Source organism: Geotrypetes seraphini, chromosome 7 (assembly GCF_902459505.1).
Source record: "Geotrypetes seraphini chromosome 7, aGeoSer1.1, whole genome shotgun sequence".
NCBI lineage: Eukaryota > Metazoa > Chordata > Amphibia > Gymnophiona > Dermophiidae > Geotrypetes > Geotrypetes seraphini.
Genome location: NC_047090.1, coordinates 174,647,716 through 174,674,784, shown reverse-complemented (window position 1 = coordinate 174,674,784; position 27,069 = coordinate 174,647,716). Strand labels below are relative to the sequence as shown.

General features: G+C 42.9%; 1 protein-coding gene across 2 annotated transcripts in view; it reads left to right on the top strand.

The window, feature by feature from the left end:
• The window catches only part of SLC24A4 (solute carrier family 24 member 4), a 196,530-nt gene extending 176,015 nt beyond the window's left edge, over nt 1-20,515 (top strand). For both annotated transcript variants that reach the window (XM_033950870.1, XM_033950871.1), the window contains exons 14-17: nt 1,399-1,513; nt 12,484-12,596; nt 14,560-14,625; nt 19,002-20,515. In XM_033950870.1, the coding sequence (XP_033806761.1) occupies nt 1,399-1,513; nt 12,484-12,596; nt 14,560-14,625; nt 19,002-19,154 (447 nt within the window). In that variant the 3' untranslated portion in view covers nt 19,155-20,515. The remainder of the gene's footprint in view (nt 1-1,398; nt 1,514-12,483; nt 12,597-14,559; nt 14,626-19,001) is intronic.
• The last annotated feature ends 6,554 nt before the right edge of the window (nt 20,516-27,069 follow it).

Genomic DNA, 27,069 nt, shown 5'->3' with positions numbered 1-27,069 from the left:
GAGGGTAGGACCTGGCGGGAGAAGACTGTGAAGCAGCTTATTTAAAGTGTTGCCGACGCTGCTGTTTGGAGGGAGGTATGCCGGTCTCGCAGTTGGCGGTGTTCGGATGGGAGGGAGCGATGGAAAGATGCTGCACAGGGGGAGTGGAAGTGTCAGTGGGGTTCAGCTGCGCGGGGGGGGGGATTGCGCTGTGCTGCTGACGGCGAATCCAAGGATGGAGTTGGGGGAGTGTTGGGGACATTCGGGAGAGGCTTAGGGGGCGATCTAACTAGGGCTTATATTAAGACATACTCTGAAAATCATGCCAGAGCTTATTTGTCAATAGACTCTTGACAAAGGCATAGATGCTGAAACACTGTCAGTGTCGAGTCCTCGCAGTGCTACTATCAATAAAGTGAACTTTGAGCTTTACACCCATGCCTGAATTATTGACATCTCATCTGCACGACTTTTATTTATTTATTTATCTGTGCCACTTTTATTTTTTGCATTTAATATGATCTAATGTCTGAAGGGGGAAGCATTTTAAAAAGTACATCAAAGGGACAATGACCTTTCTTTTCACAAATCAAAGCAAACTGATTCTCCTGAAGAGGTCTATGGTTGTTATGGATATATACAGTTCAGTGAGGACTACACGGGACATAATTTATACCTTTTCTGAATTCTGATCTTGATTTCTTATGAAGAGAAATCTAAGATTTCTTATGTAATTAGATCACTGTCTCTCCCTACAAATTTCAGTGAGTAGCCTTTAGGTAGAACAAACGCCCCTTCCTCCCAGTGGGTAGTAGTTACACCCAGCCCTAAATTTAGGAATTAAAGGTCTCATTTGGAAGCATGCCTGCTTCATGTTATAGTCAAGCCAGATTAGTCCTGTAGTAAACAGTATCCCTTGGGCTCGTGTGTCTGTGTACAGCCAGTGAACCATTGTAGAGCAGCATAATATCCCAGTGTATACTGTAAGACAGGGGGGCTCAATATTGATCCTCAAGGTCTGCATCCCAGTTGGGTTTTCAGGATTTCCACAGTGAATATGCATGAGATCTAATTGTATTCAATGGAGGCAGTCCATGCAAATAGATCTCGTGTATTGAGATAAACATGGGGGAAGCCTTCCCCTAGGGATTGATAGTGAGGAATCTCCTTTGGGATTCTAAAATTATGTTAAGCCTTTGGGATCCTGCCAGGTGTACTTGTGACCTGGATTGGCCACTGTTGGAAGCAGGATACTGGGCTAGATGGACTGTGGATCTGACCCAGTATTGCTGTTCTCATGTTTATATTCATTGGGGAAATCCTGAAAACCCAATTGGGTAGTGGGCCTCAACGTAAAGAGAGTTGTTGATGGCATTCGCTAAAGTGGTTTTAGCACTTTGATTTCTCTCTTTCATGCAGGTGACTGTGATTGGATACACCCTGGGGATCCCTGATGTTATCATGGGCATCACCTTTTTGGCTGCAGGAACCAGTGTACCAGATTGTATGGCCAGCTTAATAGTGGCAAGACAAGGTGCGGATTTTAAAAAGTGTTTTTCCAAGATTCCGTTTTCTGAAGTACACTTCTTCCTCCGTATCCGCGGTTTCTGTATCTGCAGATTCGTTTTTTTCGCGATTTTTCGGCTCCTAACTCCGCCTCCTAATTTTCATCACTGAACCCGGCGTTTCACATTGGAAATCGCTGCTCCCGGTGGTTCATGGAGGTAATCGCTGCTCCTAGTGGTTCCTGAAGGAAATCGCTGCTCCTGGCGTTGTGCGGAGCAAATCGCAGGTCGGGTTATTCACGGTTTATTATCTTTTTCAGGTCTATTTTACCGAAAAACCGCGATTAACATGCAAAAAAATTATTCGCAGTTTTTCGGTATTCACAGCTATGTTCTGCCCGCATCCCCCGCACATACGGAGGGAGAATTGTATAGCCTTCCCTCCCAAGGAGAAAGGCATGAGATTACTAGGTATGCGTGCTTATGTTTTGTCCATAGTCTCCTGCTTTCACAAACTTTTCAATGCCGTGTTCTGGGATCCAAAAGAATCCTGAGAAATAGGTTCCATTAGGTCTGAGTTAAACTCATAGGCAGTGGTGTAGTAGAGGGGGGTGGACCTCCCTGGGCACCATCTTGGTGGGGGGTGGAACCTCTCCACACCACACACCCCCAAGCTACATTTGCACCCTGCCTCCCCTGTACCTATTTAAATCTTCGCTAGCAACTATTCTGGCCTTCTGTTCACATCGGCCTGGCTCTCTCTGAAATCACTTCCAGGTCACGGGGCTAGGAAGGGAAGTCAAAAGGAAAGTCAATGTCAGGGCGAGCTGAAGACCAGAGAAGCTGATCGAGCTGTTGAAGACTTAAAGAGATATGGGGGACACGGAAGGAGGGGGGTGCCACCACCCCAGGTGCCTCCTACCCTTGCTATGTCACTGCTCATAGGCATTGTTTAGGGAAGAAATATGATAGAGAAGTCCTCTCTTTCCTTCCCCCCCCCCCCCAAAAAAAAAAAAAAATGTAAGTGCTTTGCCATTCCAATGTTCAGATATATTGACTGGAGATTTAAAGTAAACAAGAGCACATTGGGCTTCATCTCCAATGATCTGTCAGCAGCACAGAATAGACAAAAATATAAAACCCCAACGCCATAAGCCACTAGGAAGAGCCCTGAATTTGTATTTGCAGTTTAAGTCACGTCTTGTCCTCTTTTGTGATTAGCAGTGTCTCAGAAAGCTGTGTGAACAGTGCGTATAATGGAAACTAGCGCTTTGGTGTTGCATAGAGTGATAGAGTGTCGTACTGGAGTGTGAAAAAACGAATTCAAGAATTTTCCCGACAGACATTATTTGCCTGCTTAGGGTGAGGAGGACAAGAGATGGGGAAGCCAGATTGGCAAGGGCAAAGCTGTCCCAAGGACCATAGACTTCGGAATGAGGGAGGCCACAGGGGCCATGGCATCACCAAAAATTGGTGGTCAATTAACGGCTCTTCTCCCCCACCCGCTTCCTCCTGGACACTGTAATTTTATTTCTAAAAACAATTTTATTGATGACTCAACAGACCCATATGACGGCAAAAGAACTTCAAACAGTACAATAGTAGTCATCTTCATTTTGTACATAACCCCCATGTCCCCCCTTCCCCCTAATGTATGAATTAACTTACAATCGGGTGATATGAAGGGCAAACAGAATCAATAAGCAACAAGAAGTATCGGACAATAGAGCATAGTTACCGAACTAATAATCAGAAATCAAACGACAAGAAACAGAGAGGCCCCAAACAAGGTATTAAAATGTAACCAACCCACAATGACACAGGCACACACACCCCGGAACACAGGCACACACACCCCGACACACACACACCCCAACACACACACCCCGGAACACAGGCACACACACCCCGACACACAGATACACACACCCCGACACACAGACACACACACCCCAGCAGACAGGCACACACAGCCCGACACACAGGCACACACACCCCGGCACACAGGCACACACACCCCGACACACACCCCAACACACACATACCGGAACACAGGCACACACACCCCAACACACACACACACACCCCGGAACACAGGCACACACACCCCGACACACAGATACACACACCCCGACACACAGGCACACACACCCCAGCAGACAGGCACACACAGCCCGGCACACAGGCACACACACCCCGACACACACACACAGGCACACACACCCCGGAACACAGGCACACACACCCCAACACACACACCCCGGAACACAGGCACACACACCCCAACACACACACACACCCCAACACACACACACACCCCAACACACACACCCCGGAACACAGGCACACACACCCTGACACACGAACACAGGCACACACGAACACAGGCACACACACCCCGACACACGAACACAGGCACACACACCCCCCGGAACACACCCCCCGACACACAGACAGCCCCCCCGGCACCCCCCCCCCCCCGGACACACAGATACATACCCGGACACACCTACCCCGACACACACACACCTACCCCAACACACACATCCACTCCGACACACTCCCCAAAGATCCTATCTAGGGAACAGAAGAAGCTTGGCCACTGTAATTTTAAATCTTCGGTCAGCCATCGCGCAGCGTTGTTATAGAATGAAGACTTTCAGGGCAGGCCTGCTCACTGATGCTGTGCAACAGCTGCCCAAAGATTTAAAATTACCGCAACTGGGGAAGGTAGGTGGGCGAGTTGTCTTACTGCAGGATCCTGCTGGACTAGGGCAGCGCTTTTGCCCCCCCCCCCCCCCCCAAACAGAAAAGCGTTCTGCTGCCTATGCCAAGGGCTATGTGGGCAGTGCGGCCATACAGGGAGCATTTTTTTTTTTTTTTTTTTTTTTTGGAGAGACCTCCCCAGCCTAACTGTACTTCCCTTTCCCATTCTCCTCTTTTATTTTTATTTTCATTTTCATCTCGCTGTATTTATTAATCTCTCCTTCCCAACCTTTCCTAATGTATCATGTATGTCCATACATAAATGTTCCCCCCTTTTTTTAGTTTAGATAAGTTTTTATTCTTTTTTTAATCTATATATTTATTTTTTAAAATATACAGTATATTACATTTTATTGTAAACCGTTTAGATACCCGTTTGATAAACAGTATATCAAAAATAAAGAAACTTGATTATCATCTCCCCTTGGTTGCCACATTGAGGTGGGCTGGGCAGAACAGAGAGCACAAGAGGATATGTTGTACAGGGCTCAATTCCACCTAAGGGTGCTCCTGGTTGAGATTGAGTGTGAACTTTCTCATTCCCACTCAAAACTGGCAGGATCACTCATATACATACACATGCAGTATGGTAAGCAACTTTGAAAGGAAGCTCTTGAATGAGAGGGCATAGGATGAAATTAAGAGGTGATAGGCTCAGGAGTAATCTAAGGAAATACTTTTTTACAGAAAAGGGTGGTAGATGCTTGGAACAGTCTCCTGGAGGAAGTGGTGGAGACAGAGACTGTCTGATTTCAAGAAAGCCTGGGATATTCACGTGGTATTTCTTAGAGCAGTGGTCTCTAACTCACGGCCCACCTGGTACTATTTTGAGGCCCTCAGTATGTTTATCATAATCACAAAAGTAAAATAAAACAGTTTCTTGATGTCTCTTTAGCTATAAATGACAATATTATTATTAAGATTTAGCCAAAAGGAAAGATTTATAAACTATAAAGAGTTTTACCTCATGCAAAATTGTCATTTCTTTAATAAGACATTTAACTATTTTTTCTGAGGCCCTCCAAGTACCTACAAATCCAAAATGTGTGGCCCTGCAAAGGGTTTGAGTTTGAGACCAGTGTCTTAGAGAGAGGAAGAGATAATGGTTCTGTGGATGGACAGACTGGATGGGCCATTTGGCCTTATCTGCCATCATGCTTCTATGTTTCTAACTTAAGGCAATCCTTACAGATTAAGTAAGTGGGTCTTTCATGTTATTTTAAATATACAAATGCAAGAGGACTAAAAAAAAAAAAAATCACATGGTCATTTTTCTTAGAGGTAAGCCCTTTTTTGGTCCACCACCTTTCAAATAGCAGCAGAAGGGAATAGCTGAAGTGTTCCACCTCCCTTATCCTTACTGGTAATCCGTGTTGATCCTCTCCTTCTGACCATCTGTCAACATAAGTGAAGGAGATAGCAATTCTGAGCCCGAACAGCAGCTGCACAGGTTTTGGGGTTGTTTTTTTTTTATAATCTGTCCTGGTCTATGTGACATGGCAGCTGAGTAATGCAGGAAGCAAACAAGAACCCATGGATGCTACCTTTGGTACTGCTTAATGGCAGCACAAGTTTTAACAGAGAGAGTTCCCTGCCTCATGGTGACTACTTAAATAAGCCACAGTCCATTCTTGGACCAAATTTGCTGCTTCTTTTTTTTTCCCCCCCCTGATTACTACTGATTTGGTTGAATGATGGGCACTGAGCCAATATTTTTCACTGTTGTATTTTTGGGTTTTTTTTAATTAGGGAACATAGTTGACTGAAGTTCTGTGAATGTATTCAGCTCTCTCCGCATCACAATTGCCCAAAATGTCTGATGTTCAAGGAACACTGAGCTTGATGGGCATTTGAATTTTCTGACAGTCCATCAATGTAACCCAGACAGCTGCGTGAACGAATTATGGTCTCTGCCAATCACTGGTGACAGGGAGCTCATTTGTCTTCGTTGTTGAGACATCGCTAACTGTCATGAGAGAGCAGGGCTGTATATGTTTCCTGGCAAAGACCACAATTTCTACAGCTGTTTCCAGGCTGCAAGAAGAAGCAAGGTCTTCTGTCAACAAGCATGGGAGAAACCCTGGGACCCCTGTGCCACAGAGTAGCTAGCATTATTTCTCTGTGCCTCAGCCCACCTTTAGCTTGCTAGTAATAATAATCATCATTGCAGTTCTGTGTTTCTTCTTACCTACATAAGAACATAAAAATAGTCTTATTAGGTCAGACCAATGGTCTATCAAGCCCAGTAGCAGGTTCCCAAGATCAAAATCTCTCACAACAGCCAAAGATAGGTAATTAAACTTGAGGAAAAAGATCTCAGTAACCTCGCGAACCATCCACATGGGATAATCAACGTTCGCTGTTATATGGGGTTATCCCAGGACAAGCAGGCAGGTATTCTCACTAGTGGGTGATGTCATCTGACGGAGCCCCGATGCGGACGTCTCACAAGCATACTTGCTTGTAGAAACTTTAGAAGTTTCGAGTCGCCTTCCCGCCCGATGCACCGGGCGTGTCTCCTCAGTTCTTACTTTTCTGCGGAATCGAGAAGTCCGTCTTCGACTCTCTGCGCGAAGTATCTTCACTTGTCCTTCTAGGTCCGCGGTTTTGGGTTCTTTTTATTCATACTCGTCTGTTTTCGTCGTGTTTTATTGTTTTTGCAAAAAAAAAAAAAATTATTGACCAAAAAACCTCCTGATAATTCTCTATTTTTAACTTCAATTGCTTTGTTCAATTTTTTCATTTTTTAAATTTTAAAAATATGTATAACTTATTAAATAGATAACTTATCAGTCATCTAATAGTATGCAAACACTTAAGACATAGTGCTTGCACAAAAAAGCAGAATGGGACTTAACTTAATCTGCATCTGCTGGCGTCTGAATCGAAGCAGTAACTCAGCTGCTTCAATCAATCCCCATCCCCGATGGAACCCGCTTCGCCTGAATCTTCGGCTTTGTCAAGGGTCTAAATTCATGGGGGAATTGTCTGAGGAAGAACCACCACTCTATGCCAGCGTGTCAATCTCTACCTAAAGAATGATGAATGATAAAAAGGTACTTTATGGAGATACTTAATATTCCTGAGGAATCATTGCTGCCTCTCACTTGAGTATATTATTTGCCTATTAAAACAAGGGGTCAGCAATCGGAGGATAAGAAACAGGAAACACAAGACCTTCAACAAGACTTGACAGCAATCCTGGAAACATCAGATAAAGATTTGGCTAAACCAGCAACTCTTTTATTATCTGTGGCGTTGTTGCCAGATAAGGATTGGATTTTAAAAGTGTTCTTTAAGAACAAGAATAAAGAATTTCTGGGTTTGAAAATTCAAATGTTTCCAGATGTTAGTAGAGAAACTCAGAACCGTAGGCGTCAATTTCTTCTGATGAAAGCAGGAGTTATACAGCTGGGTGGTATTTTCTTTTTACGCTTCCCATGTAAATGTATAATAAGGTATCGAGATAATAAATATGTGTTCTTTGAACCAGCTCAACTTACAGCTTTTTTGACACTGAAACGTTTGGAAAAAGAAGGAACAACAACAATATAATAGTAACAGCAATTGGACTTGATAAATAGAATAAACTCCTCAATCCAGTCATTCGATACCTTTTTTCTTGTATAGAATTTATTAATTGATTTCCTTAAAGTTCACCCATTTATATCTTGGATCACATTATTGAGGACTTGAGATTGTATGATTAGAATTTTTCAATATCTTGTAAATTTATTTCTTATTACTTTGCGTTTTATCTGACAATCTTTCTGTACAAAATGTCTGATTTTGTTAAAAATCTTAAAATGATAAATAACGAATTAAAAAAAAAAAAAAGAATGATGAAAGGGAAAGGACGCCGGCGCATGCTCTGTTTAACAGCGAACGTTGATTATCCCATGTGGATGGTTCGCGGAGTTACTGAGGCCTTTTTCCTCCAGTTTAATGACCTTTCTATCAAGCCCAGTAGCCCATTATCATGGTGGCCAATCCAGGTCACTAGTACCTGGCCAAAACCCAAAGAGTTGAGAATTCACCAACGTTGGTTTTGGCAAAGAGCCATTAAGATAGGTGTTGTTTCTCTTTTGTGGTTTTTGGAAATAAGCACAATGTGAGCTGTTAGTTTTTTGTCAGTCACAGTTAGTTTTTGTGAGGTGTGGTCAGTTCTGTTCTGATTTTAGCATTCGATACAATAATAAAATAATTTATTAAACTATTAAAACATAAAAAAGATTGACCTTAAGTTAGGTACAATAAAGTGTAAATTAAAAGGTGGGAAGGAGGTTCTAAGTAAATGATTATATCGCACTCATCCAGGATGAGGACTTGAAATAACATATAGGGCTCCTTTTACGAAGTTATGCTAGTGTTTTTAGTGCACGCTAGCCGAAAAACTACCGCCTGCTCAAGAGGAGGCGGTAGCAGCTAGCGCTCGCGACATTTTAGCACGTGCTATTCCACGCATTAAGGCCCTAACGCACCTTCGTAAAAGGAGCCCCTAGTTTATAAGAGGTCCCATGTACTGAGTCTACAGCATTTATATGATACTTCAACCTCCTAGTTTATTTTCTCATGTGGGTGAGTTTGGTAATAAAGTGGAACACCATATCAATGGTGTTAATTTAAAGAGGAATATAAATTATACATTGAGTTATAAATAAAATTGTAACATACGTGTAAGGAATCTTATAGAAACATATACATTATCCAAAATACCCTCTATTCTCTTGATTCAAAACCCAAAGAAGCAACATTCCATTCAGAATCCTAAAGAAAACCCAAAGAAGCAACATTCCATTCAGAATCCTAAAGAATAGCAAGATTCCGGAAACCCAAAGAGTAGCAACATTCCATGCTACAGATCCAGGGTAAGCAGTGGCTTCCTCCAGGTCTTTCTCAGTAACAAACTTTGGACTTTTCATCTATGCAGCCCAAAGGACCAGGAGTTTATTGCTAATTACCTTAAATGCCTGAGCAGCTCTAGTCAATGTACAGCTTTGCATGTGGACGCCATTATAGGTATTTGTCAGAGAGGTTATTTGAAATAAACTAAGGGACAAAGTGTAGATTTCTTGAAAAATAGAAATTTGCTTAAAGTCAAAGACAGAAGTCAAAGTAAAAAATGACCAATGGACGTCATCAGATCCAAAGATGCAAGACAAATTTGAACTAGTTGCCCCAAAATCTCAGTGAGGAGGGTTATTGATGGTTTAATTCTATCCAAATTGGAAGAGCGCAAGGAGTGAGTAGTGTGTAAGCCCTGGGTCTTGATGTATCTCCACGTCAATCACTTTTCTCTACAGATTTATTGGTATGTTTTTACAGTTCATTAGTTAATCTTTATGTGATATACCACCTATAAAATTGGCTCATCTAGGCTCTACTTTATAAAAATATTTCTGCAAAGTTTTGTAGGTTTCCACTTAAATTATAATTCCTCTTCATCTTCTCAGTTTGATAAAATCAGAGGTGGTGTTAAACAAATGGAACTATAAAAGTTGGAAGCTTAAGTACATTCTTATGAGTTTCCCCCTTAATGGTTAGTATAATATAAACAATACTCTATTTGTGAGTTAGTCATTGCCAGAACAATTAAAATATTATTCTAGGGTCAATTGATGAAGGGGAAGAATTTTCTTAACTCCTGAGTTCATCTTACAATTTCAAACACAATTAGCAATGTTGTTGTGCCTCATAGAACCTGGTCCATACAAAAGGGGGTGGGGTCAGACTAGAAGAGGTTCTCTACCCGATGGCTGATTTGAAAAAATAGCAGAGCAAACGGAGAGTACATGCCTTGTTGGAAAGCAACAAAGGGAAAACAAAAAAGGCAAGGGAGATGTCTTAAACAACCTGTATGCGACCTTTAATGTACAGTTGATGTCATCCGCAAAGGAGTGAATATTTGATATTTGTGAACTATCTCTAGGACAGGTCTAATGTAGAGATTGAATAGTAGGGGGATAGTAGAGCCCCCTGTGGAACAACATATTTGATCGGTTTTGGTTTTGATAGCACGTCATTGAGCAGAACACTTTGGGATCTGTTATGTAGGAAAGAGAAGAACCATCATAGCGCAGTGTCTCGGATTCTAATTTCAGAGAGCTGCTCAATGAAGAGAGGATGGTCAATAGTGTGAGATAAGCAGCAACAGAAGGGCATCATTACCCTTGTCCAGGAGTTTCCAGCAGTCGTCAATGTCGAGTACAACGGTTTCAGTGTTGTGGAATTTCCTGCATCCTGATTGAAAGGTGGACATGTCACCTTGTTCATTGATGAAGGAATGTAATTGGGATAACACTGTTTTTTTCAGGATCTTGGAGACAAAGGGTAGGTTGCAGACAAAAGTTGCCGGGCACATTGAGGGTCAAATATGGGTTTTTTCAAAACTGGTCTGATGACTGATGACTTCCAGTTTGCAAGTACTACACCCATTTGTAAAGAGCTGTTAATGAGAGGAAAGATGGAGTCTACAAAGGTGTCTTTCACCGCCACAAGGAGGTGTGGCAAACAGGAGTCCAGGTTGGAGCCAGAAGGACAAATTGTGTCTAGTATCTCAACGATGTCATTGCAGGAGATAGTATTGAAATTAGGTAGGTTCCCAATTGTGGTTTTAGTTGTTTTGTCTGAGACACTTTTATTATGGATGTACAGGGGTGTAGTTTCAAAGAGTGAAAAGAGGAAGGTATTGCACAGATGGAACAATTTATTTAAGGAAGAAGGGGTGCTTTCCCCTTTTGGAGACCCGAGTTGGCAATATCTGTCTTCTAGGGTGAGGAATGTATTTTCCATAGCAGCAGTTTAGTAGTTTTGTTAGAGAACTGGGAAGATGGTCACAGCATCTCATTAGCCAGTTGTGCTTGGATCTAGAGGGTTCTTTCTGTCACGACAGGCAGGTCCAGTGCCAGAGTTACAGCTGTATTTGGCAACTGACTGAACACTTCCAGATTATGAGTTGGTAGCAAGAGCCTGGAATGCTGAACTGGTCCTGAATCTTGCAGGGGAAAATGTAACAGCTGTGCTGACCAAGGTCCATAGATTGTGGGCATGATCTTGAGGGACCTGCAATGCAAAATGGTCCAGAGACCTTTATTTTTCTCCTCAGCCATAATATTCCAAGTAGGGTATGCTATGTTACCAGATTGTGTGAAGTTTGGAGGGGTTGGGGCATCTTTGTGCCATATGTTTTGGCCCTGCCATAAGATGCAAGAGTTTTGGAATAAAGTGCATGATTTTGTAGGGGAGTTCTAGGGAGCCAACTAGCAATTCAGGCTCGGGCAGTATTTGATGACCAGAAAGGGATGGGAATAAAGGGAGCAAGTTGAAAACTATGGGTTAGCATGACATGGTTGCTGGAGAAGTAAGTGCAAATCCACAGTATGTTATTCTAGTGATTTTTTTTCTAGTAATCTTAAGTGATAGCGATAGCTTCCAGTGTTGCCAGGCCAGCATCTTAAGTACTTCTTATATCCAAAGAACAAAGGCCATGCCATAACTTTTATGTCTTAATTGGGTCTAATTCATGCCCCTTTGTCCAGTGTTCTAAGACTCTTTGTCCAGTGTTCTAAGAATCTAAGAGTATCTGCAGGAGTTAAAGAGGTTATGATTGTTTATCTTGGAGAATAAACAGCAGAAGAGGAAATATGGCAGAGGGCTATAAAATCCTGAGTGGAATGGAAAAGGTACATTAATTTTCTTCTCTTTCAAAAAGTACAAAGACTAGGGGACAACCCGTGAATTTATGTAGCACATATAAAACAAATAGGAGAACATATCTTTTCACTCAGTGCATAATTAAGCTCTGAAACTCATTGTCAAAGCATGTGATAAAAGCAGTTAATGTAGCTGGGTTTAAAAAGAGGTTTAGACAAATTCCTGGAAGAAAAGTCCATAAACCATTAAGATAAACCTAGGGGGAGAGCCACTGCTTATCCTAGGGATTAAGTAGCATGGAATCTTGTTACTTTATGGGACTCTGCCAGGTACTTGTGACCTGTATTTGTCACTGTTAGAAACAGGATACTGGACTAGATGGACCTTTGATCTGACCCAGTAAGAAGCCCTCTTGCTCTTAGGGGTTCTAATTAATGTGAGCTTTTGCCAGTTCTTATTAATGAAGGGGGAAGATGTGTTTATACTGTTCTGAGCCCACCGGCTTATTTTATCTGAGCCGCCCTTTGGTTTTCAGGAGGTACACTCCAATTGTGTAATGAAAAAAATTTGCTCTTTTCAGGCCTTGGAGACATGGCAGTATCAAATTCCATTGGCAGTAATGTTTTTGATATTCTAGTGGGCCTTGGAGTTCCATGGGGTTTAAAAACAATGGTTCTTGATTATGGATCAAATGTAAGTATATTTGTATTCCTGTCCATCAGTTTTTAATAAGAATACTTTAAGATAGTTATATGTAGTTAACAGTACCTAATATTATCCCAGGACAAGCAGGCAGCATATTCTTGACTGATGGGTGACGGCACCGACAGAGCCCCGGTACGGACAATTTTAGAGTGATTGCACTCTAAGAACTTTAGAAAGTTCTAGCTAGGCCGCACCGCGTGCGCGCGCGAGTGCCTTCCCGCCCGACGGAGGCGCGCGGTCCCCAGTTTCTTAGTTTCCGCGGAGCTAAGAAGACGTGTGTTTCCAACGGCTGTTGGAATTTTTTTCAAGTATTTTCGCCTTCCCGCTCGCGCGTTTTTTCTCTTCGAGAATTCTTTTCTTTTTCTCAGTCTAATTAATTTGTAAAAAAAAAACAAAAAAACTACTTTTTCTTTCGTTTTTTTGCGGTCGGCCCCAGCGGGGCCTGTTGTCACCAGATAGTTATATGTAGTTAACAGTACCTAATAAAACTGTCATAATGATTTTCTGAGAAATTCCAGCATAGATGCTTCTATAAATGGTGCCAGCGACGTCGTCCGCCTAAACAACGGCTGTCAATCGCACGTCCAATCACGCAGCCGTTTTGGGAATCGCGGCTTCGTGAAACTTAGGCGCCGGAAACGTAGGCCAGGGTTTTCAAGGCCTACCTTTCCGGTGCCTACCTTTCACCTGAATCGCAGCTACGGAGGTGCTTTACGATGCCTAACGCCTCTCCCGGCATTAGCCATGCCTCCGTAACCAGTTTTCTAAGCACTGGTAGGCATCTATATTTTTAAACTATTTTCATCCTGTTTAAATGGCTTTTTCCACTTAGGTTAGATACTGCTGACGTGTAACTTAAGGTGGTGTTTATAGAATATGGGCCTTAATCTCTGATTTCACGCTGTTTCTTATTTGTTTTGTTAACGCTCCGTGCCCATTATTCGTATTCGGAATTCAGTTCAGTGGCGTAGTAAGGGGTGGGGGTCTGCTCTGGTCGTGGTAGGGGTACCGGCACCCACCCTCCTCTCCGTGCCCCTCCCCTCATACCTCTTTAATTTTTGCTGTGCGAGCAACATTTAAGATCTTGCTGCCCACATCGGTATCGCCTCTCTCTGACGTCACTTCCGGGCCCTGCACCTAGGAAGTGACATCAGATGGATAGCCAACACGATGCAGGCAGCAACTTTGTGAGGTTGCTCACACCTGGAAAATTAAGAAGGGAAGGGGGGCATGCGCATGGCAGGGGGGCAGAGAAGAGGACGGTGGAGGGGCGCCACTCACCCTCACTGCGCCACTGATTCAGCTAATAAAATACGCTGTTTGGTACAGCTATTTCAGTGTAGAACAGTGTATCGCAAACTGTGTGCCCTGAAGGATTCCAGGTATGCCCTGAGATGCTGACATGGAGGAGAGGTGCTGGCTGACGTTTCTCTCGCAGCAAGAGGCACGGCCTTTAGTCAGTCAGCCAGCATCTTCATCTCTCCTCCTCGCCGGCACCTCTTCTTCACACCTCTCCTTCTGCAGCACAAACCCCCCCCCCCTAACCAGCAGTACTAGGGGGCTCAGTCGCAGCTGGAGGACATCCGCGCATACGCAGATGTCAACATGATGATGTCACGCATGCATGTGACACCATCGCATCGATGTTCGTGCATTTCTGGCCGTCCTCTAAATGCAGCCCCGAGATTAATGTGCCAGCAGTTTAAAAAATTTGTGACACACTGGTGCAGAGGCCCAAATACTGGGGAGAAAATTTAACGATGGGATTGTATTCACACCTTTGTTTTCTTAAGGATCAGAGAATCCTTGCACACTGTGAATACATTTGTTTTCTAGCTGAATATCTGAAGCATTTACAGCTGGGCGACTGAACTACCTGCTCTTAGTCATCTTTATTACTGAGAAAATAATATTTTTATATGCTTTTCTGTTTTTGTTTTTTTTATAAAAGGTTAGGATAAATAGCAGAGGACTGATTTATTCCGTTATACTTTTGCTGGGGTCAGTGGCTCTTTCGGTAAGTATAATTTACTAATATTGAGCACTTATATACCATAAGCAAAGATTGAAATATTTTCCCCCCATTCTTTCTCAGTGTTTTTCAACCTTTTTTGGGCAAAGGCACACTTGTTTCATGAAAAAAATCACGAGGCACACCACCATTAGAAAATGTTAAAAAATTTAACTCTGTGCCTATATTGACTATATATAAAGTAATTCTCTTGAATAGGAATCAAATAAACACAAAGAAAGTATTTTATAATGCTGCCACTGGGGAATAGGCTGCCACTGCCGCCATCGGGAACAGGCCGGCACCGAGTTCTCCCTGCTTCTCTTCCCCGCGGGGCCGACCAACTCTCGCCACCCGTCGTCAATTCTAACGTCGGAGAGGACGTTCTAGGCCAGCCAGGCAGCGATTGGCTGGCCCAGAACGTCCTCTCCGACGTCAGAATTGACGCGAGTGGCGAGAGTTGGCCGGCCCCAAAGGGAAAAGCAGGGAGAACTTGGCGCCGGCCTGTTCCCGATGGCGGCGGTGGCACTCAAGTGGCTAAAGAGCCGCAGTTTGCCGGCCTAGGGACAACACTGGAGGGTGGCCAGCTGTGCACCCCCTTGGGACGTAAACCCGGGGTGGGGCAGACCGCCCCCCCCCACCCTGGTATGCCACTATCTGTACCTCACTCCCTCCCTATGACCAAAAATTCTCCTTCTATTCCCCGTGTACACAACCATCTCTTTCCCTCCCTTCCTCTCTCCAAAGTCCATGCCTTCTGTGTCCAAACACTCATTCCCTCCCCCACCCCAGCATCTCTTTCCCTCCCTTCCTCTCTCCCAAGTCCATTTCTTCTGTGTCCAAAAACGCATTCCCTCCCCCACCTCAGCATCTCTTTCCCTCCCTTCCTCTCTCCCAAGTCCATGCCTTCTGTGTCCAAAAACCCATTCCCTCCCCCACCTCAGCATCTCTTTCCCTCCCTTCCTCTCTCCCAAGTCCATTTCTTCTGTGTCCAAAAACGCATTCCCTCCCCCACCTCAGCATCTCTTTCCCTCCCTTCCTCTCTCCCAAGTTCATGCCTTGTGTCCAAAACGCACTCCCTCCCCCCTTTTGTGTTCCGTGTTTGCCTCCCAGCCCATCTTTGCAACTTTCTCAGCAAAACGAAGCTCAAGCCGCGAGGCTTGTCTTCTGCTTCCTGCCTGCCCTGCCGCGCACAAATAGCCTAACGGAAGTATTCTCCGACGTCAGCGCTGACGTCGGAGGGCAGGCTTTGCTTAAGCCCTCCCTCCGACGTCAGCGCTGACATCGGGGAATGCTTGCGATCGGCTATATGTTAGCTGCAGGGCAGGCAGGAACAGAAGACGAGCCTCGCGGCTCGAGATGTATTGAACTCCGCAGGTCCCCCGTCCAGCTCTCTCCTGTCCACGTGGGGCGGACCGCCCCTCTCCCTAGACTGGTGGTACTGCCCTGATGGCGGCCCTGACCGTATGGCACACCAGTTAACATCTCGCGGCACACTAGTGTGCCGCGGAACAGCGGTTGAAAAACACTGCTTTATCTGAATAATGTTTACCAAGAAGCTCCACCTTATATTTGAACATTGCTTAAATTTTGACAATGGCCAAGATTAGCAATCATCAAGTTTTTAAATACATATAAACAAATTAGCTGCATGCATGTAATTAGAATTGCATGTCATAAATTGTGCAGCAGATTAAAATGTACCTCCCAGATTCATAAACTAGATCACTAAAGTACAGTGCATTTATTTATTTGGGGGGACTTATTAACTGCCTTTTCATGAAGAGATTCACCAAAGCTTTTAACAATACATTGATCAGAAATCAGGTACACTTAAGTAACATAGTAGATGACGGCAGATAAAGACCCGAATGGTCTCTCTGTCTGTCCTAGTGGTTGCCTTTTTTGGTTGAATAATAGTTTAGAGTTTATAATATAATTTGAGGTAACTGTAATAAGAAATTTAGGGGACCCTTTTACTATCCATTAACATATGCTTTCTGTGTGTTAATCTACTGCCACGGGGTGTGTTCTTTTTTTTTTTTATGTATCAACACATGCTTCCCACGTGGTAAAAAATACTTTTTAATTTTTTAGCATTGGGGTAGAGAGTATTTGTGTCCAGGGCTAATTGGTTAGTGGTTAATGTGGTAGCCCTTATGGTCTAGAAAATAGGTATTGATAAGAGCTCCTGTGCCAATAGCCTAATTGGGAATTTAATGTGTGGTCATTAATGAAACAGGAAATGCAAGAAGCAACAACGAAGGTGACCGTTGGTGCTCAGCCGTATTATTGTGTAATAAGACTCGACACGGTTGTGTTTCAGCCCAAGATGGTCTGCCTCAGGAGTCTGAATACTGATTGAAAAGTACCGTATTTTCATGCATATAACGCGTGCGTTATACACGATTTTTACAAACCGTGCATAACCGTGCGCGTTATACGTGTGAGCGCGTTTTACAACTTTTTTTTTTCAATCCGATCCGGCATCCCCCCTGCGAACCGGCATCCTCCCGACCCCCTCTCGCGTCACCCCCTCCCCTGCGATCCTACATCCCCCCCAGCACCGCAAAACATCTCTTACCCGATTGGGCACCGGCACCAATGCACAGGATGTGCCAGTGCCCGAAGATCCTCCCTCGTTGGGTTGGGCTGGGCTGGGCGGTGCGAGAGAGATCCTCCTTCTTCCTGCGCCGGGCTGGACTAGGCTTTGAGCATTTGCGCATGCTCAAAGCCTTCTGGTCTCGCTCTCTCCGAGATAATCTCGGAGAGAGCGAGACCAGAAGGCTTTGAGCGTGCACAAATGCTCAAAGCCTAGTCCAGCCCGGCGCAGGAAGAAGGAGGATCTCTCTTGCACCGCCCAGCCCAACCCAACGAGGGAGGATCTTCGGGCACTGGCACATCCTGTGCATTGATGCTGGTGCCAGTGCTGGTGCCCAATCGGGTAAGAGATGTTTTGCGGTGCTGGGGGGGATGTAGGATCGCGGGGGAGGGGGGGTTGACGCGAGTGGTGGGGGAGGTTGCCGGTTCACAGGGGGAATGCCGGATTCGAATGAAAAAAAAAATGCTCTCTCAGGTAAGCGAGCGGGGGGGAGGATGCCGGTTCGGAGTAGGCGGGGAGGAGGTTTTAGCATGCGCGGTATACGCGTGTGCGCGCTATATTAAATTTTTTTTACATAAATTTATGTTCCCCGCGCGCTATACCCATGTGCGTGTTTTACACGGGTGCGCGGTATATGGGTGAAAATATGGTAATTATTACAAAGTATCACAGGCGGTCAATGCCTATGTTATAATATGTGATGTTATGAAGCGGTTGTTATCAGTTGAGATCTACTTGAAAATTATTATTGAATGGTCAATGTGCTCAGCGGCAGGAGACTCAAGTCCCTGGTGGAAATGTGTGTGAACTGCACATTGGCCATTCAATAATAATTTTCAAGATCTCAATTGATACCTTCTGTCTGATGAAGCGGTCGTTAACATCACATATTACAACACAGGCCATGACCGCCTTGATACTTTGCAACAATTACTTCTCGATCAGTATTCAGACTCCTGAGGTGGGCCGAAACACGGATCGTGTCACGTCTTATTACACAATAAAGCGGCTGAGCACCAAAGGTCACCTTCGTCGTTATTTCTTGCTTTCCAAGTTCTGGGAAGGCGGTTTCTCCTGCTTCTTTGAGAAATAGGAAATGCAGCCATTTTACAGTCGTGCCAAACGTGGACCCGGCGTGCGTTAAACTCACATGCTGGTCATAGCAAAAGATGCCATAAGCAATCACCTTAAATATACTATTTTTTTGGACCTCAACGGCATAAAAAGTTCCACACACAGATTAACCACACCAACTTCTTCATTGGTCCCTTTTTAAAGTGCTTAATAATTTATTCTGTTTTTTTATTTCATTTTAATTAGATTTTAAATAAATAAATACTCATCTTATCAACACGGCTAGGGGTACATATTCCTGGCCGTGTTGATAAGATGAGTGATTTATTTATTTAAAATCTAATTAAAATGAAATAAAAACCCAGAATAAATTATTAAGCACTAGCACTTTAGAAAGGGACCGATGAAGAAATTGGTGTGATTAATCTGTATGTGGAACTTTTTATGCACACAGTGGCGCCGCTGAGGTCCAAAAAATAGTATACTTGAGGTGATTGCTTATGGCATCTTGTGAATGGAGATAAACCTTAAATTTATAACTTGAAGTAGTGAAGCCGTTGGAAGTTTTGGTCATAGCAAAAGCCATTTTTTTTAGCACAGTTGATGTAAACGGGCCCCAATGCTGTAAAAATAAAATTGTAAAAAAAATGTTAGGTTTCAAGAGGCGATCTCACATTTTCTTTTTTCACTTTTTGTGTGCTTGCAGGTGATTGGCATCCATGTAAACAAATGGAAACTGGACAAGAAACTGGGTTTCTATTTGATGTTCCTCTACGCTATTTTCCTCTTTTTTTCTGTACTAATTGAGTTCAACGTCTTTACTTTCATCAACTTGCCAATGTGCCGAGATGCTTTTTAGAAAGTCACTGACTGGGACAACCAAGGGAGTCTTCATCCCTTTTCTCAATGATGGGAGGCAAAGCTATTGGTTTCCCTCCTTTATATTATCTAAAATGCCAGGCACAATTTTTCCACTCCTTCTCTGATGATTATGAGAAGAAAAAAATAATTTATTTCTGGGTCTTTCTCCTGAAAGCTCTCCAACTTTGTTGGTCTCACAGGGTTTTGTTCCCTGTTAAGTAACTATACTAGTGGCATCCTCTTGTCTTTTTTCAGCACAATTCATATGTGCATAGTATAAAAATTATTTATTTTTTGATGGGTTTCGTGTTAAAGGATATCCTTCCTTCTACAATTATATTTGTTCTCTTTGGAAAAAAAACACAGGAAGGCTTAGAGCTGCTTATTACAAGACTACTGAAAATTTGAGATGCATTTTTATTGTCCAAATTGGAAATGCAAACCTCCACTGTACATTAACTGCCAAGATCATTTGACAATTTGCTGACTTTTTTTGTGAAAAAGAAGAGTATAATATTCACAAGAATATTTTTGTGATAAACTGAAAGAAAATGGTAAATATATCAGTTTTCATGATGCAAATTTAAGTACTCTAAGAAATATTTTAAATATATAATAAGACATGTATACTTGAAATATTATTGCATCCTCAAAAAAAAAATTGTATTTTTACAGTGTGTATTTTTCACTGCTGTGAGAAGTAAACCTTGTGTGTTGTCATAATATACACACACTAGATCAAGATCAATTTTATTGAATGAAGAAGTGCTCGCTCTCTGGATGCTAGCATTGTCCTCAAAGAATCTCTGTCAACTTCATCACGTACAAAGTGTTAATGACATGGTTTATTATACATATGCAGGTGCATCATTCTCCGTCTCTTCAACTGCTGCTTTTCAACAGATAACTTTGATTCAACAAACGGGTTAGTGGTCTCCCAGGGCATTTCACGGAAAAGTCAATGCACTTAGGCAGCTCCCACAAAAATTCAAGTGTTTCAGTTCACTCAGGATTTTTAGGACTGTGTTCATTGCTGAACAGACTTTTCATGACTGATTTTTTTTTTTTCTTCCTGTTTGCATTCATCTTCAACACAGCATGTTAAAACCAGCAAGAAATGTTTCTCTGAAATTGTTTGTGCAACCTTTGTGTACACTTAATTTTCAACTGCAAATATCTTGAGCCAGAGACAAGTTTACCGAATTTAACCATTTATGGATTTTACTTTGCTTGCTATGAACATCCTACGAGGCAAATTGCCTTGACATTCATCTAATTTCATAAATTATTTACAAATTGCGCTTGGTCCTAGACTGAGAATTGTTTAAAACTGGCAGAAAGGGGAACAGATGCATGTCACTCAGCATTTTTTTTTTTTTTTTTTTGGGGGGGGGGGGTTTCTGCTGGATCAAGACTGTCTCTGGTGTGGTTTGTAGTGACCAAAAGCCACTGTCATCTGAAAGCTATGCAGTGGTCTAATGAAATGAATTTCTGGTCCTAGCTTAATTCAAAGAGAGAAATGTTCATATAATTAGATCTTAATCACAGACAGTGCTATGTATAAAGTACTATAAAGTCAATGTTATATAAAATAAAAATAGAAAATGAAATATAATCAGATCTGCCACTTCAACTGGTGTAGTTGATCAGAGCACAGAGGCAGATAAGTTCAGCAAGGAAAATAGATAATTATCTATAACCCCCTAGAGCAGTGGTCCCCAACCCTGTCCTAGAGGACCACCAGCCAGTCAGGTTTTCAGGATAGCCCTAATGAATATGCACGGGGCAGACTTGCATGCCTGTCGCCTCATTATATGCAAGTCTCTTTCATGCATATTCATTAAGACTATCAGGAAAACCCAACTGGCTGGTGGTCCTCCAGCAGAGAGTTGGGAACCACTGCCCTAGAGACTTGAGTTTTTCCACTTTACTTATCAGGAGCTAAAAGTAGACCTGGAAAAAAGAATTGAAGAAATGCAAAATTGATATAGCTCTTGGACCAGTCAATACTTGACAGTATTATCTGTTAAATATTTGCGGTGAGCTTTATGGAAAACCTGAACCATTCACGACTTACTACAGTTCAGAACTCTTCTATAGATGACCTCAACCATGTGGTGTTCATGCACATTGGTTGAAGAGTGGGAGGACGCTTTTACAGCCATTGGTTAGGTTGGTCCCATTCTTTGCAGAAGAGAGCTGCTGCTTCCAGCAATGGTAATTAAGAATCGTTGCACCTGGCCATGGGTGAAAGCAGACAAATTCGTAAGAAAGATTTTATTGTAGTGAGCCTAACAAGGACTGTGTTTCATGGACTTGCTTGCATCAAGGATATAATACATATAACAACACAATTATAATCTTCAAGCTATAAAAATATAAGTATAAAAGTACATGTAGAAAAACACACAAGAAGCTTCCACAAAACCTAAAAATGGACAAAAAGTCATAACAAAAAGTCATAACCCTAATTATTTGAATTCAAAACATGTTTACTATTGTACATAGAATCCAGGGGGGAAAAAACAGTCATTGAACTTAAAAGCAGCATTTTTTTAGAAGATGCTATTAAAACATTTAACAGAATGGAAAATGTGGTATAATTTGCTTAAGTAAATTAATATACACCACTGACTAAATTTAAAACTCTAGAATCTGGCAGACTTCTTATAGCTTGCTTGTGTATAAACTTTAAAACAAAGACTTGTCTAAATATCTAAAACCCAAAAATTCTTGCAAGGCTCCCTATCTTCTCCCTTAATATAATCCATGGGCCTACTGGGGACCCCTGGTGTCTAGTGAGGATGAAGTGATTCTCTCTAGTTCCCTGCCTGGATCCAAAATAGCTGCCAAAACACCTGATAGTAATATTGTGATATTACCACTGGAGGTTGAGCTACCATATATGGGATATGTTATGGGCTGGTTAGAGCTACAGCTTCAGCACCCTGAGGTTGCGAGTTCAAACCCATGCTGCTCCTTGTGTCCCTGGGCAAGTTACTTAATCCCCCGTTGTACATTAGATAGAGTGTGAGCCTACCAGGAGAGGGAAAATGCTTGAATACCTGAATGTAAACTAGAGGTCTGCACGGGAACAGGGATCGCGGGGTTCCCACGGGAATCCCTCCTAACCCACGGGACTCCCATGGGGACCCCCCCTCTGGCCCACGGGACTCCCACGGGGATGGAAGGCTTTGGAAGTAGGGTTCGTCCATATAATATAATGGACACGTCAGCCTTAGTAAAGAGGGGGTTTATAAGTTAATTACCTGAACAGAAAACAAAAAAAGGGTTCCACCAAAGAGATTCCACAAGGAAAACAGCAGCGCAAACACAAAAGAAACTGTGGAATTGATGATCCTGTCAGAAGTAATTGCTGCTTTTTATGGGGATGGGCGGGGATGGAGGTAATTCCTTGCGGGGATGGGTGGGGACGGAGAGGATCCTGACGGGGATGGGTGGGGACGGAGAGGATCCTGACGGGGACGGGTGGGGACGGAGAGGATCCTGACGGGGACGGGTGGGGATGGAGAGGATCCTGACGGGGACGGGTGGGGACGGAGAGGATCCTGATGGGGACGGGTGGGGACGGAGAGGATCCTGTCGGGGACGGGTGGGGACGGAGAGGATCCTGATGGGGGACGGGTGGGGATAGAGAGGATCCTGATGGGGACGGGTGGGGACGGAGAGGATCCTGATGGGGATGGAGAGGATCCTTGTGGGGATGGGTGGGATTTCTGTCCACGTGCAACTCTCTAATTAAACCACTGAGGCTATAAGTGGTTTATAAATACGAAAATAAATACTGTAGGTGTTTTGCAAGCAGTTGCATCTCATTACTGTGTATCTTGCATTACCTTAAATTAACATCCACTGTAGTAATAGAATGTGTGCTATATGCTGCATACTGCATGTTATGGCCATAATCCATCTTAACTACTATTAGTCTGTCTTAATTTGGTGCCAGAGATTGGTGGGATGAGTTTGTTAATTACTAATAAAGTGTACAATTTTTATAGCAAATCAATTTTGCTGACCATATCGAGTGCAACTGATGAAGAGGTAGCAACAGTATTTCATCAGCTGCACTCAGTATGGTCAGCAAAATTGATCAGTATCAAAACAGAACCGCACCTTTATCACTCCATTCTCGTGCTAAATGCTTTGTACGCCAACAAAACCTGGAAGATGTCCAAGATAGGAAAGAAACCAGATGTTTTTCACCAGTGATGCCTGAGGACAATCTAGGCATGACTTACCGAAATCACATCACAAATGATGAGATACTGAGGAAAAGCAACCCCAGAAGATTCTAGGATCTTGTTACCGAATGCAGAGTCTTTTTGATGGCATACATTTTACACATGCAAGACCATGAGCCCGAACATAAGCAGTGCCTCTGCTGGGTCAGACCAGAGGTCCATCATGCCAGCAGTCCGCTCATGCGGCGGCCCATCAGGTTCAGGACCTATATAGTAATCCTATCTATACCCTTCGATCCCCTTTTCCTTCAGGAAATTATCTAATCCCTTCTTGAACCCCAAAACCGTACTTTGTCCTATCACACCCTCTGGAAGCGCATTCCATGTGTCCACCACCCTCTGGGTGAAGAAGAACTTCCTAGCACTGGTTCTGAATCTGTCCCCTCTTAATTTTTCCGAATGCCCTCTCGTTCTTGTAGTTTTCAAAAGTTTGAAAAATCTGTCCCTCTCCACTTTCTCTATGCCTTTCATGATCTTGTAAGTCTCTATCATGTCCCCTCTAAGTCTCCATTTTTCCAGGGAAAAGATCCCAGTTTCTCTAATCTTTCAGCATATGAAAGGTTTTCCATACCTTTTATCAATCGTGTCGCTCTTTTCTGAACCCTCTTGAGTATCGCCATATCCTTCTTAAGATACGGCGACCAATATTGGACGCAGTACTCCTTATGCGGGCACACCATCGCCCAATACAACGGCAGGATAACTTCTTTCATTCTGGTTGTAATACCTTTCTTGATAATACCTAGCATTCTATTCGCCTTCTTACAGGCCGCTGCACACTGTACCGACGGCTTCATTGTCTTGTCCACCAGTACCCCCAAGTCCTTTTCTAGGCTACTTTTACCCATTACCAGCCCTCCCATCGTATAGCTGTACATCAGGTTTCTGTTTCCTACATGCAAGACTATACATTTCTCTATATTAAACTTCATCTGCCATCTTTTTGCCCACTCTCCCAGTTTGTTCAGTCCTCTTCAGGCCTAACCCCACTAAATTGTGGGACAAAAACAGAGACCTGGCAGGTCAAGAAGAAAAGACCAAAACTGACCTGAAGAAGCACACTCGAGGGACCTGTATAATGGAGACCCTACCAGGGAGGAGATGAAAGCCATCATGGCTGATTGAGAACAATGGAGAAAGCTTGTTGCCCAATGTGGCATGATGTATGAAAGGAACTAAGAAAAAGTATGATTAGTGCTTCCAAAAAAAACCAGTGGAAGAAAAATCTTTTTTAGTTAGTTAGACAACTTGTTTTTAGAAACATAATTAAAGTTAATACCCAAGCAAGCTCAAAGCATCTCAGATTCTAAATATATTCAATGGAGAATATGCATTTACTTGAGCAAATTATCGCTAGCTTTTACAAAGCTTGGGTAGAGGTTTCTACCGTGGGCTGGCGTGGTAAATGCTCTGACGCTCATAAAATTCCTATGAGCACCAGAGCATTTATCTTGCAGGCCTGCAGTAGAAACCTCTACCCAAGCTTTGTGAAAAGAGCCCCATGTCATGTTTTCCTTTTTTTGTTAAATACACTTTTATAGCATCTTCTAGACCGGTAGAAATAAAATAATTATTTTGTGGACCGGCATCGGTCCGCGGACTGGTGGTTGAAGACCACTGGGCTAAGTCGTGGGCCAGACCCCGCCCATCTCCACCCCAGACCCCGCCCCCATAATAGTACTAATTGTAACACTATTTTTTCCATTCATTTTTCATAGATACACACAATATAATCTTATTAACAACACAATGGTTAACCACAAAATTAAACTACACAAAGCACACTGACAGCATATGTAAATTCTCAAAATTTACATAATTCAATCACTAACTTCATAAATAAAATTATTCCCCCCTACCTTTGTTGTCTCCCTCCTTCTATGCTATGCCTTACCTTCTGGCCTGCTCCCGCCTGGCCATATTATGCCGCCCCCAGTGTTATCTTCAGGCCGGCTCCCTCTTCCTCGCTGATGCAGTGCACAAAGCTATGGGCAGCGGTTCCTTGCACATCCTGCATCTCATCTGGAAGCCTTCCCTCTGATGTTGTAACATCAGAGAGAAGGCTTCCGGTTCAGGCGCAGGACGCGCGTAGGAGCCGCTGCCCATGGCTTTGTGCACTGAATCAGTAAGGAAGAGGGTGCTGGCTCGAAGATAATGCCGCACTGAGCGCACCATGGACCGGCGGTTGAAGAACACTGTTTTGGGCCTGATGCATGTGCTGGCCTTGTGGACTGGCAGGAAATTTCTGTGGACCGGCACCGGTCCATGGACCAGTGGTTGAAGAACACTGTTCTAGATCAGGGGTCTCCAAACTTCGCCACGAGGGCCACATTGGGTGTTTCAGCACTTTTCGGTGGGCCGTAGTAAAAAAATGATAAATAACTCTAGATATGAGCTTTATTTAAACTAATTAGAGTATGTGAGATTAAATTATCGTATATTAATGACGACGAACACTACCTGCAAATTCTCATTTTCATCACAATTAACTGTAATGACTAGTAACAAACTTCAAGATTCAAGTTAGATTAGTTAAGACCCCAGAGCTACCTACAGTGCCTCAAATTGACACTGTCGATTGAGGCCGAACAAGTACGAAGAAATACCGCAAAGTATACATACAATTATGATTCAGTATTAAATAAAGTTGTGACTAATATTAACATAATATAGATATTTTGAACACAATTTTAATTAATGCATTTGAAATCTATCAACATCCTGTATTTTGGGGGGGTTGTTTGTTTTTTGCGGATTCTGATTGGAAAATTAGTCCATTTGGAGCGTTTCTGCGCAATTCTGCGGGCCGTATTTTGGAGACCCCTGTTCTAGAAAATGCTATTTTAGAGTTTCACTCACTGAATGGCCATTTCTAGATACTATGTTCAATAGTAAATATGTTTTCAGTTCAACTAATTTTTGTATATAAAAAACTCATTAATATTTTTGTAATGATATTGCATTTTGGGGGGGGTTAGGAAGCTTTTCATGTTTTCTTTTACGTATACTTTTTTGTTTATATTTACGTATACTTTTGTGTTTCTAAATTATAAAAAAATATGTGTCTAATGGTTAGAGCAACTAGGCTGAGATCCAGGCAATCTGGTTCAAACCCCGTTGCAGTTCCTTTTGACCTTGAGCAAGTCGCTTAACCCTCCAATGCCTCATGTACAAACTCAGATTGTGAGTCCTCCAGGCACAGAAAACTGCCTACTGTACCCAGATAGGTACGGCTTTGATATATTTCAGGCTTGCAGGCAAAATATAAGAAATTACATAAAAGTGTGTGTTTATGTACAAACACCTGACGCATTCAAAGGGCTGAAACACAGCCTATGAATAAAATTGTCCTTGTGCATTTGCCTACTTTTGTCCATGGCCAGCTCCATTTGTCTGTTTGACTGGTTTTTGGCTTTTAGCGCCCTTTCTTTTCTGGCTTTAAGAACTTTTCACAACATCATATTTTAGTTTCAAAAATGTAAAACAACGCAGAGCAGGAATCTATCAAATATCAAAGGAACCTGATCAGTGTTTCCAAGAGTTATAGTATAATACAATACAGTACAAATTCTTATAGCCTTGCCCAGTGGCGTACCGAGGGGGGGTCCTCCCTGGGTGCATACCCCAATGGGGGGTGCACAGCCAGCCATC